Source organism: Cygnus atratus, chromosome 23, assembly GCF_013377495.2.
Source record: "Cygnus atratus isolate AKBS03 ecotype Queensland, Australia chromosome 23, CAtr_DNAZoo_HiC_assembly, whole genome shotgun sequence".
Lineage (NCBI taxonomy): Eukaryota > Metazoa > Chordata > Aves > Anseriformes > Anatidae > Cygnus > Cygnus atratus.
The window spans coordinates 4,485,331-4,498,304 of NC_066384.1; the positions used below are offsets into that span (position 1 = coordinate 4,485,331).

Sequence of the window (12,974 nt, forward strand, 5' to 3'; positions counted from 1 at the left end):
AGCAGACGTCTCTCAGCCCTCCCCGCACCACGATGGCAGGCTTGGAACCACGCTGCTGGGACAAAGACGGGAATCAGGAGTAATTACAATAGCACGAGGCACGCACAGCAACCTGCAAAGCACCCGAGCCCACGTGTGTGTGGCTGAATGACCGCGGGCAGGAGCGATGCCATGGCTGGAGCACGGCAGTGCCAGCCCGTAGCCACCTCCACGGCGCTGTGTTTTCCCCCAGCGTGATCCCAGCTCAAATTAAAGGTCTCACATTGCTCCAGGGGAGGTTTAAATTGGACATCGGGAAGGATTTCTTCACAGAGAGGGTGGTCAAGCACCGGGACGTGGAGTCTCCATCCCTGGAGGCGTTCAGGGGACGTGTGGATGTGGCACTGAGGGAGGTGGTTTTGTGATGGGGCATCAGCAGCAGGTCAGGCTGAGGGCTGGGTGTGGTGATCCTGAAGGCTGTGTCCAACCTAGATATGATCCTAACCAAACCCATCTTCACGAGAGGCACCAGGACCCCCCCCTTTCCAACTGGTTTTGCCCCCTGGAGACCACCTGCCTCCAGGGAGCAATTTTTGGGGACCCCATGACAGCAGGCAGCATTAAGGGAATCCAAGCGTCTTCCCAGGAGGCAGCACCCGCCAGCCCCGTCCCCCTGCATGCACAGCCCCATTTCCAGGGGAATAAATCCGCTGATAATTGTGCTCCATTAACGGCTCGAAATGTTCCCCTGCTCCCAGGGCTCCGCTAAGCGATTCCCTCGCTGCTCGCCAAGAAGCAAGCGCAGCCCCCCCGAATTCATGGCACGGCAGCGCTCTGGCCTTGAGGCTGGAGCTGTGGGCGGGTGGCAAAGGGACGTTTTCCCCCTGCCGTAGCCAAGATACCTTATGAGCAGAGCAATTTTTCTCTCGCCTCGTTCCTCTCCTTCCCTCTGTATCCGAGCGCATCCTCGGAGGGCCGGGATGACTCACTGCAGCAGCAGCGATGTGAGGGCATCAGCACACGATTCCTCCAGGGACCTTGGGGCTCAGCAGCTCCCTTCACCGGGAGTTTTTATGTTCAGGGCAGCTCTCCAGCCCCCAGAAAATGCCAAGCAAATGGGCAGAGGACTCAGGGGACAGCCCCTGGTGGCGCTGGCTGCTTGCCCCAGCAGCTGAAGCAGGGACCGGAGGGATGCTCATGGACACATCAAGTGCCACGAGCAGAGCTGGATCGTGTCCCTTCCTACCGCAGCAAACAGGAGCCCGGCCGCCCCTTCAGCCGCAATCCCTGAGCAGCAGTGGCTGCAGTTAACTCACTAATTACATGCCCTGCACGGCCAGGCTGCTTTGCAGAGTGCAATTAATTAGCATTAGCTTCCCTGATGGTCGCTGACCCTGCCAGACTCAGGAGTAAATTGGCTGCTGTGGGTAATGGCTTTGCCGCGCGCGGCTGGCGGCGGTGGCGCAGCTCCTGGGCAATCACCGCCTTGCAGGACGAGCTATTTATATTTCCACTTCTCGAGTCAAGGCAGCTTGCTGGAAGAATGTGGCCTCGTGTGCCAGCTGCTTGTGGCTTTTGGGCTCATTCGGACCTTGGAGGAAAGGGGCACGGAGTTGTGGGGACAACCTGGGGTACTTTGTGCTGGAGGAGATGGTTGGCCAGGTCCTGTGCGTGGCCAGGAGGTGCTGGGATGGTGCAAGGATGCTTTGGGGATGCTGGAGATGGGCAAACCAGGCTGGAAAACGTGCGAATATAATTTCTCTTCTGCAGCACAAACCCTGAGCTATCAGACAGGTGGGACGCAGCGGACCAGGGCGTGGGAACCTTGGGGTATGCTCCCAGCCCCTGCTCCATCCCCCCTGCCCCGCTCCTGCCCCGCGAGCCAGTGCCTGGCCCCGGGCAAACGGCACTAGTTCAGCGCACATCCAGCCCCTGCTCTTCCTGGGAGCTGCGTGGCACTTCATTAGATCACTAAAGATTAATCTGCCACTCGTAATTGCCAAGTGCCTGAGAGCTCCTGGCAGGGAGGAAAACAAGTGTCAGGCGAAGAAGCCACCACGGGCTTGTTTTTGCCTTTGTTATTTAGGTCGTTTTACTGGTGCAGGGAGTGCAGGGATGGGGATTGAGCTGTCTGGGGAGGACGAGGGGCATCTGCTTAATTTTGGGATTTCTTGGGGTGTTTCTCTCATTGCTGCTGGGACTTGGAGGGGAGCAGAAGCTGGTCCTGGTCCTGCAGGACAAACAGCCACCGTGCACGACCACGGACTCGAAGCAAGAGCGGTTTCCATCACCGCCGCCTCCGTCCCCGCGGTCCCAGGAGGGAAGAGCGCATGGCTGCAGAGGGATGCGGAGCAGCTCATTTCCAGGGTGTTTTTTGGGTTGTTCCTGGGGCTCACTGCTCGGTTCCTCCTCCTCTGCCTCTTCAGCTGAAGGAGGAAGAAAAGAAATCCCTGCCAAGAGCTGTGATTTTAGGAAGACTGAGATCAAAGCGCTCTGCAGACTCAGCAAACCTTGGCTAGGAAATAACAGGGCACTGAGTTGTCTTCAGGAAAAGTCGTATCCTGTAATTTTCCATGCAGCTTGTTTCATCCTAGAAGCAAAGGTTTGGGTCTGGTTTAGTCTCAGTTGATGCATTTAATCACCAAAAGGCCTGCAGAGAGGCAGGGGGTGATTTTAGGGCACTGCATCCCTGCAGCTCAACGAACCATTTCCCTCTGGTAGATTGTAAAGGTTGCAGGTGACAAACTGGTTGTTTTTTTCCTATATTTTTCAATAAAAATAAAAGAAGAAGAAATGCCCTCCAGCCCCTGTCAGCAGCTTTGCTCCATGGGTTTGGGCTGGGGCACCCAGCCCTGGGCTGAGCACGAAGGTTGGGTGATGGAAGTGGAGACCTTTGGGGATTTTTAGGGCTGAGCTTTGCTTTTGCCCTCGCCTGGCTGGGGCTGTGGGGGCCATGCAATGGGGAGAAAATGGGGTCGGGGGTGTGGAGCCTCTCCAGCAGGGCTGCTTTGGGTGATCATGGTGTTGTTCTTGGAGCTGCCGTGGAGCAGCTGATTCACTAAAATCAGCGCAGAACAATGAAGGAGAAGGGAAATTGCTCATCTTGCATCACAGCCCAGTGCTGGAGCAGGCACAGGGAGGCTCAGTGATTTTTTTTTCCTGCTTTATGCATATTTGTGCATTTTTTCAGTGCCTGGGAAGTCCTGTGTGATTGCACCATGTCCCTCTGGCAGGTATTTAGGGACCTGCTGCACCTTTGACACCCCGGGCCCATGGGTCCAGCCCCGCCGAGGCCAAATCCCCACCTCCCAAATCCAGAGCGCAGGCAGCAGGCACCTTGTGCTGGAGAAAATAGAGCTTTGGGTGCAATTAAAGCAAAAAAGCCCACTCCTCATCCGAGCAGCTGTGTGCTGGGCTGTCTCCACCTCGCACACACAGTCCCCGCACTGCCGAGCATCCCCTTGGGGACACGAAGGCAGGAGCGGCATGGTTTTCCCTGGAGAGACAAATCCCTTCTCCTGACAGCAGCCAAGCAGCGAGGCCGTGCAGATAAATATTGCATGTGGCTTCGGAGAGCTGGCGAGGCAGCCAGCACCTGCGCCAGGTGGGTAATTACGGATCGATCCCTCGGCTTGCCGAGGAAGCAGCTCGGCACGGGGACGGGGCACGTCCGCGGGTACCCGTGGGGAAAAGCCCAGCCCTGCTGGAGAGCTGGGGAATTTGGACAAAACAGGAGGCGATGCCACAGGCAATGTGGAAATAAAACCTGTGATCCCTGCTGGCTACAGTCAGGAGAAGAGTCCCCTGGAAGGACGAGGGACATCCCCACAAAGGGGGTTCAGGAGGTGGTGACAGCGCTTTGGGGTCTGCTCTTCTTGTGCACCCCCAGCTGTTGGTGCAAGGCTCTTGGTGCAGAGCTTTTCCCTCTGCTGTGGGCTACAGCATGTGGACACGTCAGGACACCCCTTTAACCTGTTCCCCCCCCAGGCTGGAGCAAAGCAGCCTCTGGGGGGGGATACTTTGAGGCACAGGTAGGGCTCTGGGGCCGTTCTCCTCCCACCCCACCACGAGGGCAAGGAGGGCAGGGGGAGCGGTGGCTCTGCCCCGTCCTGGGGACAAGGCAGGGCAGTGCCCGTGGGGCCGTGGCAGGAGCACCAGGCAGAGCCTCCGGACCTTCGAGGAGAGAGAAAATGCAAGTGCTGATGGAGCTGCGGGTAAATATCAGGGGGGATTCCAGCCATGCCAAGGCACGTGAGCTGTCCCCCCACTGGGTGCCAGCCCCCAGGTCCTCACCCCACTCTGAAACCCGAGCGGTGCCGTAACTCACCCAGTGTGTTTTATGGCCACCCTGAGCCCCCACCCCAAAGCTGCAGCACAACCTCTCCAGAAAAACATCTGGGGAGGGGAGAAAAGCCAAAAAGGGGACAAGGGGGTGGCGGGGACGTTCCCAGAGGAGCAGGGGCACCCAGACACGACCCATCCCCAGCCTCTCCATCCCATTTCCAAGAAGCCGGGTGCTCTGCAAGCCCTGGCCGAGATTTCCCCACCTCTCAGCTCCAGCCCTGCGGCTGGGCACCCACCGGGCGTGAGGACCGGGGATGGGGTTGTCATGGAAACCGCCAGCACTGATTTTTTTTTTTTTTCCTCTTTTCTTTTTGTCAAGGCTGGAAAAAATGCGGGGGAGAAGGGCAGCATCGCCGCCGGGACGTGCTGCAGCGGTGCTTCTCTGGAGCCGCGCTTGCCTCTGGGGATCTCGATGCCCATCATGGCGGTACAGCCCTCGGCGGGACTCGATGCGTTTTTGGCTCCACCAGGATGTGCCCCAAAATGTGAGCTGGGCAGGGCAGGGGAAGCACAAGCATTTGATGCCTGAAGCAGTGGTTGCACCCCTCAAGCCCTGATAAAAATGCAACAGAAGCGTCCGTCCCCCCAGAGCTGTGGGGTTTCTCCCCTGTCTTGAGCAGGCTGGGGGATGTGGGGGGCAGAGGGGAAAGCCCTGGGGATGTCACCTCATGGCCCCAGGGGGGCTTGGTTGGTGACAGGGACCCTGCCTGGGCTCAGCCAGATCCCAAATGCCATCGGTCTGCGGAGCAGCACTTTGGGCACCAGGTTTTTCCAGCACATCCAGGTGCTTACAGCATCCCCCGGCTCAGGTCGGAGGCTCGGCCCTGGAGACTGTCCCCAGGAGCCACCCAGAGCCCATTGCAACCCCTGCAGGCAACCAGAGGGACCCCCACCGTCCCTTGCCCCAGAGACCCCCCCCAATACCCCCTAGAGCCCCAGTGACCCCCCAGCCCTGTCCCCAGCTCCCCCCTGCACACCCCAGGTCCCCGTGCTCTCAGCTGGCCCTGCTCCTGTTCACAAAGCACCCGGCTCCCTGGGGGCCGAGCAGCTGCCCCGGGGGTTATTTACAGCCCGCTTCGTGCCTCCGCACGGGAATTTTGGGCAGAGCCCTTTCAATAAATCCTTTGCCTGTGTCCCCCCCCTCCAGGCGCTGCTGAGACACATGGTCACATCTCTGCGGGACAGACGGACGCCGGTGAGTGCCAGGGCTCCGTTAGCGTCTTGGAAATTAATTTGGGGCCAGGCTTCCTCTGGTATTGCTCAGCCACCTCTGGAGCTGAAGCAATGCCCAGAGGTAAAGTGCCGGGAGGCACGGGGACGGATCTGGCCCGAAGGATCCAGCCAGGAGCGAACGGCACCACGACATCCCCCAGCTCAGCACGAGCCTTGTCTTTGCGGCCATCTTAGGGGAGCGTAAATCCTGGACTGCAAAAAAAATGGGGCCAAATCCCCCGTTTCCCCAAATCCAAATCCGTTTGCCCCCCAAATCCAAATCCGTTTCCACCCGAAGTGGCCCCGGTGCTCCCTGCGCCGGTCGCCGCACCGTCCCGCTGATGTTTTATTTGCCCACCACAATCCTCCGTGTGCCTTAATTGCAGCCACACTTTGCAAGTGTAACTAATTGCCTCAGAGGCTTATTAATGATTTCAGCATGCTAATGAGTGCCAAAGCCCGAGGTGTTTTCCCAGGGGGCTGGAGCTGGCTTACCCTTCCCGGGGCTACCAGGACCCCAGAAACGGGGGTGTTAGCACCCAAATCTGGGTGCAAGCTGCCTCAAGCTCTGCCTGGGGGAAAATTCACGCCTCAGGCTGAGATGTAAAAATTACCAGTTGTTTTTCCATTGTTTTTGGTGGTCAGATGGTGTGGTGCTGAGGGCGCTGGGTGCAGGGAGCCTTGCAGGCAGCCGGGGGCACAAATGGCTCCGTCCACACCTGAGGCAGCTCCAGCCCCTCCGCCCCTGCCACCAATGCACCAAAACACCTCTGGGGAAGCGTTCCCCACCCCAATCACCCATGGGGACCCCCAGTCCTGGCAGCACAAACCTAACACGGAGCCAAATCCTGCATCACCTCCTCCGCACCGCTCTGGCCCCGGGGGAGCCGCCTTTGGGGGAAACTGAAGCACAGGCACCGAGCCCCCTCCAGAAAGCAGCCCTTGCTGCAAAGACAGTTCACGCCTTTATTGCTGTAGCTGGAGGTTTTCTTCCCACTCCTCTGCCCCTGTCCCTTCCTCTTCCCTGGGGACGCCGGCCGGCCACCCCGTGTGGCACAGAGCGAGGGGATGCGGTGACATCCCACTGGCACCCGGGCACCACCGTGACCGACCCCATCTCCCCCCACGCCCTGCCACCTGCAGTTAGGGGAGGGAAAGGGGGGGTTTGGGGGTGAAACCTGGCCCTTTCCCAGCCCCACATCCATGGGGCAGCGTCCCTCCTGCCCCCCAGGCATGCGAGCCCAGGCTGCCCCCAGCCCTTCCCTCTGCAGCCCAGTTCGGACCAGTCTTCTCGCTGGACGTGTCTGCACTCCCAGTGGGCTCCCAGTACAAAGGGCTGGAATTCACCGGGATCTTCCACAGCAAACCTGCCCGATGCCGGGACACTTGTGGGATCCCAGTGCTGTGGAACAGGGGGGCTGCTGCCACCCTCCCACGTGCTGTCACCATATCCCCTCCGTGCCGTGTCCCCTCCAGCCCCGCCGGGCGCCGTCAGCAGAACTGCAAAAGAGAAACCGAGCATGGGGTGGGGGCACCCCACAGGCATCCCCCACTCTGGGCAGTTTTGGGGGGCTCTGACACCCCCTGGCTTGGGATCAGCCTGCTCCCCATGGGGTGTGGGTGCTGGATGGGTCCTGCAGCACCCAGTGTGCTGGAGCACCGGGCGGTGGCACCACACCAGCGCCCACCATGGAGGGCTCGGGGTGGCGGGGGCATGGGCAGGGATGCTGCAGGGGACACGTGTCCCAGGGATGGGACAGGGGAGGGCCAGGGGGACCCAGAGCCCCCCCTCCCCACCTCGTACAAACCTTCCAGCGGTTCCCACACTCGTTGCACAGCACGAATGTCGTCATGGGCTCGTCGGCGCTGCGCGTCTGCACCTGGGGAGGGAGCGGGCGGCCAGCTCAGAGGATGCTGATGGTGTCCCCCGCCAGACTACGAGCTGGGGTCCCCTGGGTGCTCAGGAGGGGGGGCTCACCTGGTTGTAGGTGCAGTTCTTCTTCTTGCACTTGCCGCATTGGAAGAGGTCGGTGACGGTGCCGCCCGTCTTGGCCATCTGGTGCTCGCGGATGGCCTCCTGGGTCATGGCGTTGCGCAGCTCCTTCAGCTCGTCGCTGGCCATCTCCTGCCACAGGGGGGGCACATCAGGGCCTCCCAGGGGGCTGCCAGCCGAGCCGGCACAGCCCCGGGTGCAGACCACCGTGGTCCATCACCCGCCCCGTCCCTGCAGGGGGCTGATCCTGCTCGCTGGGCTTGAACCCATCCAGAGGAACAAGTCCCCCGTCCTCAGCCCTGCCTCCAGGGAGCTGTGTCCCTATGGGGGCTCCTAGGACCTGATCTGGGGACCCCCGTGGGGCAGGAGGAGCAGGGACCAGGGTCCAGGGAGCAGGACAAGGGTTTTTTTTGTGCTGTGTAATGGGACCTGCACCACCAAACCAGGACCCTGCTGGCCCTCGGGCACCGAGGCAGCCTCCAGGAGGGGCCGTGGTCCCCTCGCCCCGCTGCGCACCTCGGCGGTCATGCGTGCGATGAGGCTGGGCAGGATGGCCCCGCACAGCACGTTCCTCCGCAGGTTGGGGTTCTTGGGGTCCTTCAGGTTGCTGATCCTGCTCCGCACCCGGTTGCGGTACTTCATGTCCGTGCTCTTCAGCTCCTGGAAGATATGTGGGGCCCGTCAAGGAAACCTCAGCATCGTCTGCCCCCCCCTCCGGGGGGAATCGTCTCCGGGGATGGTCCTGGCCGGAGGGGAGACCCCAAAGCTCTGAGCTGGGGGGGACTTGGAGGTGGCCCTGGCCCTGCCAGCGTGGCACAGCCCGGGCATGGTGCTGGACCAGGGCTGGATGGAAACACGGGCACCCCCAGCAGGCTCCACAAAGACCCAGGATTGGGTTTGGGAAGGGAATGCTCCATTGCCCCCCCGGAGGGAGGCAGGTCCCCGAGCAGGGGGCTGGGGGGGGGGGCACAGCACCCCCATATCAAAGCTCCTGCCCCTGGGGTGCTCCTGGCTGGAGCTGCTCAGCATCAGCTGGGGCTGCTCAGCACCAGCCTTTTGTGCGGGTTCGGGGCTCCCTCTGCAGGCAGCGAGCAGGGACACCCAGTGTCCCTGTCCCCATCCCTGCCACCCTCTGTCCCCGCCACCCTCTGTCCTTGTCCCCACCACCCTCTGTCCCTGTCCCTGCCCCCCAGGACCCCGCAGCAGGACCCCCAACCCCCAAAGGATATGGTCTTCGATCTCCGATGCCATCCTCTCGCAGTTGACGCCGAACTCCTTGTAGTCATCTGCGGGGCAAGGCCAGGCAGGGGGTGGCCGGGAGCCAGCCAAAGCGGCCAAAACCTCGGCTCGCTCGCCCAAGGCACCCCCTCTCTAAAAACAAGTCGTTTTCCCCCAACTTAAACCCACAATTAAACCTTTTACAACGCCCACATCCAAATCCCCCGTCAAAGACCCCACCAACCTCCTTTTGGGGCTGAACGCTGGGTTTTGAGCCACAGCCGGGGTTTATCTGCCAGTCGGGGGTGAATTTGCTGCCCGGGTGCCCCCAGGCCTCAGAGCCCCGTTTATTATTGTAGGGTTGCTCCCGCTGCGGCTGTCCCATAGGAGAACCAGCCCAGCTTGGCCAAGTACTTTAGGGATGGAGATGGGGGGGTCCCTGCTGCCCCTCCAAATAACTTTTTGGGTTGCTTAGGCTGGGGCTCAGTGCAGATTTGGTGGGTTTCCCCTCCCCGTTTTGCCACAGAGCTGGGCGTAGAGCTGCCTGCTTGCCCAGAGGAGCAGGATGCGGCCCTCCCCAGCCCCCCCCTTTTGTGTCCCCCCCCCTGTTGCTCACCGTCCATGCGGAGGGCGGCCGTCAGCATCTCGATGCACTTGTCCCGGACCGAGTCCCCCGTCAGGTAGCAGGGGGGCAGGAGGCAGACGCTGGGCGAGAAGGGGGGGCTGCTGGGGGTCCGTGGCGTCTCCGCCTTGGCCTTGCTGCTGTTGGCTCTGCAGGGGTTGGGGGGGGGCACACAGGTAGGTGCTGGGGTCCCGTGGGGATGTGCCAGCCCCGGGGGGGTGGTGGCTGGCTCCTACCTGTCCTCCTTGCTGTCGCTGGAGCTCCTCCGGGGGGTGGCGGGGGCGGGCGAGGGGCTGGCACCCACAGAGGCTCTCCTGGAGGGGGCACGGGGTGGGGGGGACAGCAGGGGGGACACCAGGGATGGGGCAGGATCAGGCTCGCAGCCCTCTCGTCCCACCCTGGCTGCGTGTCCCATGGTCGGAGCATCCCCAAAATGGGGCTGTCCCCCCACCCCCGAGCCAGCTCCCCCCCCCCCCAGGTCCAGGTCCCCTCAGCAGTGCCAGGACAGGGACCTTGACCACTAGGTGGGCACGGGCACCACTGCCAGCGCTGTGTCCCCACATCCGTGCCCTTCCCCAGGGGGCCTTTGCACTTCTCCTGGCTATGCAGAGCCCCCCACCCCCCCCCCGGGGGGGGGGGTTGTTCCTCCTTACCTCTCCCCCGAGGGTCTCTTCTGCAGGGAGGAAGAGGAGGAGACGGCTGAGGACCTCGAGTCAGCAGAGTCCCTCCTGCGGGAGCAGCCACGGCTCGGTGGATGGGGACCAGGTGGTGGGTCCTGAGCCCCATCCGCAGCCCGAAGAGGGGCCGGGGTCCTCTCCCCCCCTCCCCCCCCCCCAGCCCAGGACCCCCACCTCTCTTTCTTGCCATCCAGGGATGACTTCTTTGAGGACGCAGAGGGGCTCCGGCCGCTGCTGGACTCCCTTCAGGGCAGGAGCACAAGGGAAGGGAGGGATGCTCTCAGCTCCCAGCACCCCCCTTTCCCAGCAAATCCCCCCCCCCCCCGCAGCCCCACAAAGCCTTGTGGTGCCCCGCAGAGCCCTGAGCAGCGCGGGCAGGACCGTGGGTACCTCTGCGGGTTGGAGTCGGGGGGGTGGCCCTTCAGGGGGGCTGGGTGGGAGCCGGGGTTGCTGGGCTTCCTGCAGAAAGAGAGAGGGGGCTGGTTTGGGGCTGGTTTTACCCTCGGGACAGCCTTTGTCTGGGTAATAAGCTTGTGGGGAAGGGGAAAAGGCTGGTTCTCCAGCGGTGCCGCCTGGCAGGGGGGCTCCATCCTGGAGAAACCAAGCCCATAGGGATGGAGCAGGAGGGGGAGCTGGCCCTGGCCCCGCTGGTGCCTCGGGTGGCGCCCCCCCCGCTGGCCCCGTACCGCTCCTTGTGCTTCTCCCTGTGCTTCTCGGCCGGGTTCTTGGGGTGTTTGGCCGGGTGTGGGTTCGCCCCTTCGTTGGGACAGCTGGGAAAATCCAGCCTCTTCTCCTTCTCTTTCTTCTCCTTCTCCCCATCGGCGTCCTTCTCCTTCTTCGGGGCAGCAGGGGTCTCTGCGGGAAGCAGCCGGGTCACGGGCACAGCCCGGGGACACCTGAGACATCGGGGCTGGGGACACCGGGACAGCCCAGGGAGATTTGGGGGAGGTTTTGGGGAGGTTTTGGGGAGGATTTTGCCCCTCTCACCCAGCAGCCGCTTCCAGTTCTTGATGAGGATCTTGGCCGAGGCCACCACCTCTTCGTCCGAGCAGTGCTTGCGCACCGAGTTGACCGCCACCCCGATGCGCGTGGTCTGGGGACAGGCGTTAGCGGGGCCGTCACCGACCCCCATGCCCCCCGGGACCCCTCCCCGGCGCAGTCCCCCTCACCTGCAGCAGCTGGATGGTCATGGTGTAGCCGGTGAGAGACTTGAGCAGATCCAGCGCCCCTTCCTAGAGCGGGGAGAGGCCACGAGAGCCCTCGAGGAGCTGCGTCCCCTGGGGACCACCCCGTGGGGACACCCGCAGGGTCCCCAGAGGGGATGGGGCAGGCGGTCGGGGCCACGCAGCCACCAGCAGGGATGTGCTCGTAAAAAAATCCCACTCCAACAGGAAGGGCTGGGGACACCTGAGCATCCCCGAGGCGCTGGGGGGGGGGGGGCACACGTCACCGGGTTCGCAGCCTGGCCCTCGGGTGCATGGTGCTTGTAGGGCTAAATATATCCCCGGCATGGCTCCACGCGGGATCGTTTTCCTCCCCGGTATTTTTAGAGCCGCAGGAACAGAGACGAGGGTGCAGGGACCCACGGAGGGGTTGTGCCACTCGTGGTGGCCAGGGCTCCAAGCCTGCTGGGTGCAGGGGACATCCCTGTGCTGTGACCCGGCTCTGTCCCCCTTCCTGAAGTGGCATAAATCAGGAGGGCTTGGGAGCCACAACGACAGCCCGAGGCCGGGCAGGATCAGTCCCTTCAGCCCTGGGGCTATTCCCAGCAGGGAGCGGAGCAGAGCGAGCTGCCGAGGCTGAGCAGTTGCAATCCGGGGTCCCAAAAAGCCACTGGGTCGGGGGGTACGGCAGCACCTGGGAAGCCTGCACCTCGCCGGGGCAAAGTCCGGCAGAAACGGTCAAATATTAACTTTAGGGGCTGGGCTCGCCTCTGCTTGCCCCCGCGTAACCGGCTGGCCAGGATGGGCCCTCAGCTGGCACAAAGGGAGGCAGGGCCGGATCCTGGCTCCCCCGGCACCAAAGCCCCCTCCCCAACCCCTGGGTGTGCTGTGGCTCAGCCCCCTCCCCTCCCTGTGCATGTTTGCACGCGCTCGTGCAAAAGGCAGGGCTGGGCTCGGGGGAGGGCTCTTCCCACCCTCCCAGGGATTTTCTTCCTTTGCATGGGGCTGAGCCCCGGCTGCCAGCCCCAGCCCTGTTTGGGTGCTCGTGGCTGGGCCGGGGGCCAAGCACCTGTCACCACATTTGTCCTCTGTCCCACATTGCCACAGCCTGGGACAGGTCCCCCCCCCCCCCCCCCCCCCCAAAGCTCCCCAGACCACCACGTCCCCACGGCCTTGAGCGAGGGGGCATGGGAGAGCCCCAAATCCAGCATAAAACCGCCGTGGGCGCCAGCTCCAACTCCTCAAAGGTGGAGAGGCAGCACCTGGGGGTGCCCTGCGGGAGCTCAGCACCCCAACACCCTCTCAGCCCCTCCTGGGGGGCCATTTCTGGGCCCCCTTTTTCTTCCTCCCACGTCTGGGAGCTTCGTGGCTTTCCTCCCTCTCCCTGCCCCGAGCTGCCCAAATGCACGCACACACAAATATTGCACACGCGTGCAAATATTGCACACGTATGCAAATATGGCACATGTATGCAAATATGGCACGTGTGCAAATATTACACATGTGCAAATATCACTCGTGTGCAAATATGGCACACACATGCAAACATGGCACACGTGTGCAAATATTGCACGCGCGCCCCAGCCTGCCTTACCGTGCTCTTCCTGGCCACCATCTTATCCAACTTCTTGGCGATCCGGACCAGCTCCTCAGCGGGCCCCATGCTGGCTCCTCGCGGGGTTCTGGGCTCGGGCAGCCGCGGGAGCAGCCCCCGGTGCTGCGGGCATGGGGCAGGGGCAGGGGCACGGAGCGGCGGCCGGGCTGGA

At 62.6% G+C, this 12,974-nt stretch overlaps 1 protein-coding gene across 1 annotated transcript; it reads right to left on the reverse strand.

The window, feature by feature from the left end:
* Positions 1-6,537: 6,537 nt before the first annotated feature.
* TCEA3 (transcription elongation factor A3) lies at positions 6,538-12,934 on the reverse strand. Its single transcript, XM_050715255.1, has 12 exons — positions 12,803-12,934; positions 11,215-11,277; positions 11,033-11,138; positions 10,732-10,900; positions 10,436-10,504; positions 10,022-10,096; positions 9,363-9,517; positions 8,758-8,814; positions 8,045-8,199; positions 7,514-7,660; positions 7,344-7,415; positions 6,538-7,035 (listed from the first exon to the last, which is right to left on the reverse strand). The coding sequence occupies exons 1-12, from the start codon at positions 12,869-12,871 to the stop codon at positions 7,027-7,029; spliced, it is 1,146 nt and encodes a 381-aa protein (XP_050571212.1). The 5' UTR covers positions 12,872-12,934; the 3' UTR covers positions 6,538-7,026.
* Between the last annotated feature and the right edge of the window lie 40 nt (positions 12,935-12,974).

Bases quoted from the DNA above. Each gene is read 5' to 3' on its own strand.
- TCEA3 (XM_050715255.1), bottom strand. From the start codon at position 12,871: ATGGGGCCCGCTGAGGAGCTGGTCCGGATCGCCAAGAAGTTGGATAAG. The intron at 11,278-12,802 runs GTAAGGCAGGCT...TCCCCGCTCTAG, and splicing joins TGGTGGCCAGGAAGAGCACG to GAAGGGGCGCTGGATCTGCT. The intron at 8,200-8,757 runs ATATCCTTTGGG...GACGGGCCCCAC, and splicing joins GGCATCGGAGATCGAAGACC to ATATCTTCCAGGAGCTGAAG.